This window comes from Juglans regia, chromosome 14 (genome assembly GCF_001411555.2).
Source record: "Juglans regia cultivar Chandler chromosome 14, Walnut 2.0, whole genome shotgun sequence".
Lineage (NCBI taxonomy): Eukaryota > Viridiplantae > Streptophyta > Magnoliopsida > Fagales > Juglandaceae > Juglans > Juglans regia.
This window is the reverse complement of record NC_049914.1, coordinates 15,241,600-15,247,944: the sequence shown is the minus strand read 5'-3', so window position 1 is coordinate 15,247,944 and position 6,345 is coordinate 15,241,600. Positions and strand designations below refer to the sequence as shown.

General features: G+C 36.3%; 1 protein-coding gene across 1 annotated transcript; it reads left to right on the top strand.

Moving 5' to 3' along the window:
- Positions 1-5,348: 5,348 nt before the first annotated feature.
- Positions 5,349-5,978, top strand: LOC109020516. The gene has a single exon (XM_019002991.1). It carries the CDS (start codon positions 5,349-5,351, stop codon positions 5,976-5,978), a length of 630 nt encoding a protein of 209 aa, XP_018858536.1.
- The last annotated feature ends 367 nt before the right edge of the window (positions 5,979-6,345 follow it).

Here is a 6,345-nt window from a genome sequence, read left to right as displayed (position 1 = left end):
TTCCTTCAGTCCTATCACTTTCCATAACTTGTGTAAGAGGCTCTCCAGTCCACTTCCCACGAAAAGCAGCCCTCCTTTACACTTTTCCTTCATAGAACACAAAAGACACTGTCGGGCAGTTTTTATTACCTCTTTTGAACGCCTATTTCGAAGCTTTTGTAAGTGTTTTATAGAAAATTTTTCTTCATGAAAGTTGTTTATTTTGGAGTCTAGTTTACGTGGATACCTTATTTGTTCCATTTGGAGATACTTTGATTGATCAAAAGTTATTTATACCCCAGAAAGGTCATTCTAGGCGATAAACTGGAGAGTGTGTTATATTTTGGAGTTTTTGACCAAGCTAATAAATAGATCTTGGTCCGAAATTTTTATGGATTATTGTTAACATGTGTATATGATTATTGGTTTAGGATTTTTTACATGATTAAAAGTTTTGGTGAAATATTTTCTTAGGTCTAGAAACTTAGAAACTGGAAGAGGAAAACAGTTTCTGTTTTGAGAAAGTTTAAATCTTATTCCAATGGCTTTGATATTTTTATTGGAAGATCCTAAGCCTCTTATATACATGTTAGAATGTTATTTTGAAGATATGAAATTTTATGCAAGGAGATATTTGGTTAGGCCAAAGTGATGATGTTCTTGGCTAAATTTATGTTTTGGGTGATGTTTAACCATGTGATCTTGAGTTTAAAGCTTGTATCTGTTTTAGGACACCTTTTTAAACCATGTGATGTTTTGGTTTGAAGATCACTTATTTATAAGTCATGGATCAAGAGGTTGATCAAAACAAGTTAGAAACAAAAATCTGTTTTGAACTTAGAAGAGAAACCAAAAAGTTCAAGTATGGTTTTAGTGATTTTGATGACTTTTGTTCATGATTAAAAACATGATTATTCTTAGGAATATGTTATGAGTATAGTAGAAAAAAAATTTTAGTTTAATCATGAGTTTTGAGATTTGAAAGAATTACAACAAAAATAAAAGGAAATAGCCTTTGTAAGTTTCGGCCCTATAGAGTTTTAATAGTTGTATTTATTTTTAAATTTTTCTGAATTAATATTTGATTTTAGGACAAAATTTACATAAGGTATGTAAATTTTGGTGATTTTTTGAGTTAGGATGCAAAATCCTTAAGTTAGGGGTAAAATGGTCATTTTTCCACATGTAGAGGGTAAAATTGTAATTTTACTCTAAGTTGATATTTCTCCATATTCATAATTGTTAGTGATTAAGTTCTCATTTTTAGAAATCACTACTTTCAGTTTCTCGTGATCACACTTGACTTTTGTCTCGAAGCACGAAGATCGAGGTAAGTTAGCTTTTAACTTACTATCAATTTAATGTGTATGAGTGATAAGTGAGGGAACTAAAGTGTATGTATTCATGTTAACATATGTGCCATGTCAAGTCATTACATATTTATCTGTTACACAGAATTTATTCTGTCATGATTTATTCATCTGTTACACAAGATATTCCGTCACGTATTTCTATACATTGCAAGTATGTCATGTTAAGTTAAGTATGCCATCTGTTACATATATTTCATGCCACGTAATATTCACTGTCACATATTACGCTATGTTAAGAAATGTTGTCTGTTATATGGTTTGCCATGTTACGAAATGTTGCATGTTACATGTATGCCATGTTATGAAATGTTCTCTGTTACATTTATGTCTCGAAGTATGTCATGTCTTTCATCTTAGTTCATGTCACGTTATGCTACGTCAAGACTTCTGTCTTTTATGTTACGTTCATGTTACGTTACGTTACGAAATGTCATATATGCCAGTTAAGTTATTCATGTCAATCACGACCCTAAGCGCTAGGATGGGGTAATATTCTAGTGGAACTCCTTTGTTCACACTAGAGTGTCTAAATAGGTGTGAAATTCCCTAGGTTGAAGAAGTACAGTCAACAGGTTATGAATGAGACCTAATTAGCTGGTCACCGGAGTGCGCCAGACACTAATGCCGATGGTGCCACACATTATGTTACATGTGTCCACAGTAAGTGTGGCACAAACAAATAAGTCATGGGGCCACAACAACTGTGGAGCATGAAGTATGGGGCCACAACAACTGTACAGTATACACTACGTGAGACACAACAATTGTGACACGTAGAATACGTGGGGCCACAATAACTGTGGAGTACGTATTAACGCACTCACAGCTGGTATAGAAACCTGTGATGTGATGCGGTAATCGGTAGGGACACACGGCTCAAGGGGATCTGTGTAGCACCCATTTGGTCACTTTAATGATTAAGTCTATTGAATAAGATTCCAAGTTCATGCATTTCACGTTCAAGTCATGTTTCACGTTATGTTATGTTCAAGTTTACGTTCACGCAATCATGGTAATCCCATGAGACAAGAATATGTTTCAAGTTCATGTTATGTTATGTTCACGTTTACGTTATGTTCCAAGTTCACATTTATGTTATGTCATGCTCAGGTTCTTGTTGTGTTTCAAGTTCACGTTCAAATTATGCATATTCACGTTCATGCTATGTTTCAAGTCCATGTTATGTTTCAAGTCACGTTCATGCTAAACTTCAGTTTCAGTTTAAGTTAAGCCAGTTATGTTATGTTGTATGTCAAGTTATGCTATGATTACTTATGATTTGATTATGCATTCATGCTTTTACTACCATGCATGCATCATTAACATGTGTGGAAATTTCTTGTTAACTTGCTGAGATTTGTAATCAAATCTCACTGTGATAGTCCCAACTACCATTCCTCCTGAATGGTAGATTTTGTTACAGGATCTGAAAGAGAATCGAGAATCGACCAACTGGAAATGATCGATTAAACAATGGTGTGACTGGATGGTAGTACAGTAGTTACCTCATTACTACTTGTATTTGTGGTGTTCAATCTCTAACACTCTTTTGATCAAAACCATTTTGGACTAGTGTTGTGATCTCAGATGTTTAGTACGTCATTATGTATGAAGTATGTTTTAAGTATTTGGGATATTTCGGTTTGGTGCATGGTATTGCCAAAGAAAAAAACATTTATCCGCTGTGAATATTGCATAATGCTAGATGCATGTTAGGAATATTGCATCTTATGTGTCATGAACGGGGGCAGGTAACCTTGTGTTGCATGTCTCGACGCTTCAAATGTTCGTCCGATCCCAAGCGGAATTTGAGGGCGTCACAATAACTTTGGATGAAATGCATCCTACCAAGTCACTTGGTCCGGATGGTATGGCTCCAATCTTCTTCCAACAATTTTGGCACATTGTGGGGGATGATGTCACTAATGCAGTCTTACAAGTTCTTAGAACTAGTACTCTTCCCTCTTCACTGAATCATACTTTTATTACTTTGATCCCCAAGAAAAGCAAGCCTGAATTGATTTCTAAATTTAGGCCTTTTAGTTTATGCAATGTGTTGTATAAATTAATCTCCAAAGTTCTAGCAAATAGGCTTAAAAATGTGCTTGAAGAGATCATATCTAGTTCTCAGTGTGCTTTTGTCCCTGGTCGTCTTATAACAGATAATATCCTTGTGGCTTATGAATTGATGCATTCTTTGAGAAATAAGAGGAATGGCAAGGATGGCTTTATGTCCATTAAGTTGGATATGGGTAAAGCTTAATGATCGTGTGGAATGGTTCTATCTAGAAGCTATTATGGACAGAATGGGATATAATGCTCAATGGACTGCTTTAGTAATGATGTGTGTAAAGACTGTCTCTTTGTCAGTTTTGATTAATGGAGAGCCTAAAGGTCCTATTATCCCTTCGAGAGGCATTAGACAAGGGGATCCACTATCCCCTTATATGTTTTTACTTTGTACTGAGGGATTAATTTCTTTGCTCAAAAAAGCTGAGGGCACAGGTGATATCACTGCTGTCAAAGTACGTAGAGGGGCTCCTCGAATATCCCATTTACTTTTTGCTGATGATAGCCTTTTGTTTTGCAAGGCTACAATGGAAGAAAATCAAAAGATCCAAGATTTGTTGAAATGTTATGAGGTTTTTCTGGTTAGAAGATTAACAAAGAAAAAACAAGAATTGTGTTTAGTAGTAATGTTCATACTGCTAAGAGGAGGAGATACTGAAGCTTTGGGGGGGGTGCAGGAGAGCCAGCAGTTTGAGAAGTATCTTGGACTTTCACCTTTGGTTGGGAGGTCCAAATATAAGGCTTTTTCTAATATTAAGCATAAAGTTTGGAAGAAATTGCAAGGATGGAAAGAAAAGATGCTCTCGGTTGGTGGAAAAGAAATCTTGATTAAACCTGTTACACAATCCATTCCTACTTACTCCATGAGCTGCTTTAAATTACCTTCTTCTTTATGTAATGATCTGGAGCAATTGATGGCAAACTTCTGGTTGGGATAGAAGAAGGATGAACATAAAATTCATTGGAGAAGTTGGTCCAAGATGTGTGAGACCAAGCAGGATGGGGGTATGGGTTTTAAGGATCTTAGGGTGTTCAATGATGCTCTTTTAGCTAAGCAAGGTTGGAGAATTATGCAAAATACTGATTCTCTTTTGCATAAGGTCTTCAAAGCTAAATATTTCCCTAGAGACCAACTTCTGGATGCTGCACTGGGATATAACCCTTCTTTTGTGTAGAGAGGTATTTTGAGTACTTTACATAAACTGAGAGCTGGTTGTCTTTGGAGGATTGGTTCTGGTCAAGGTGTAAGAGTTTGGAAAGCTAATTGGGTACCTGGGGTGCCTAAACTATCTGCTCTAGAGAGTGAAAGTGGAGCTGCAACTTTTGATGAAGATGCTACTGTGAATATGCTAATGGATGATGTATATCAGGGTTGGGATGTTGGCAAAAATTACTGCTATGTTCTCTCCTAAGGTGGCCTCGAATATTTTGAATATTGTTTTGAGTCATGGAGGGCCTGATTTGCTTTGTTGGTCTCAGGAAGCACATGGTGATTATTCTATTAAAACTGCCTATAGTCTATTTCAATCTTTGAACCAAAGCAGGCAATGTGGTGAATCTTCTAGGGCTGCAAGTTTGAAGAGGTTATGGAAAGAAATTTGGTCTATGCAACTTCCTCCTAAGGTGAAAATCTTTGCTTGGAAAGCTGTTAAAGGGATTCTACCTACTAAATATAACCTTATGAAGAAACGAGTGAGGTTTGAGGGAGGATGTACTTTATGTGGTGCTGAAAGAGAAGATGTCCTACATGCTCTTGGTTGTTGTCCATCTATCAAGGAAGTTTGGTCTAATCATTTTCCCACTGTACTGTAGACCAGTAGAAATGAGCTGTTTATTGATGTTGTGCTACGTTTTCTTCAAGACAGATCTAAAGATATGCTTGAACTATTTTTTCTAATTTGCTGGAGTTCTTGGTACAAAAGAAATATGAAGATCTTTGAGGAGAAGTGTGTAAGTGCAGCAGCAGATGTGGGAAATGCATTGGCCATGCAACAGTCTTTCAAAGAACTGAAATGTAAGCCTGTTCTTGTTGTCAAGAATTACTGCAGATCGGAATTCCCACCTCCTGGTTCTTTTAAACTTAATGTAGATGGAGCTTTATCTTCAAATGGTTTAATTGCTGGAGTTGGAGTAATTCTAAGGGATTCAAAGGGGGAAGTTATGATGTCTGCAGCAAAAAAGGAACAAGGTGGGTTGAATGCAGTGGAGATTGAGGGATTGGCTATCCTGCATGGTCTTCAGTTTAGTAATCACCTTGGTATTCATAATCTAGTGATTGAAAGTGATTCCTTGTTAGTAGTTAATGAGTTTGCTAGACAAGGATCTTCAAAGGCAGCAATTGGAAACACTATTAAGCAAGCTAAGGAACTGATGAGGCGCTTTAGTTCTTGTGTGGTTCAATATGCCAATAGAAGCTTCAATGCAGCAGCTCACTCTCTTGCCAAGTTTGGTTTATGTGTTAAGAATATTAGTTTATGGTGGGGTTCATTCCCTGATGTAATTTCTAATATCCTTTGGATTGATTCTCTTGTAGAAGTTTTGGTTCTTGATGAATGAAGTTGTTTCTTCCTATATATATATATAAAAAAAAAAGATCACAAAGGCTTCTATTGTTAGAGAGAAAATTCTAAAAGAAGAATCCATTAATATTTCCCAACGTTTCTGTTTCTCCAAACAAAAATCAATGAAGCTTTGTTCATTATGTTTTGTATATTTTCACGTCATTCAAATTCCCTCCCTCTACTCCTATTCTAGCTAGCTTGTCTCACAAAGAGTCCATGAAACCTCCTAAAAGACATTGATCTAATGTGTTGAGGTTAAGCTTACCTTTTAGGAAGGCGAGGCAATTTGGAATTGGGTCGTGTTGTGGGTGATTGTTCATCATTCTACTTTTTCTCACTGTGGAGTCACCATTTTGCTTGTT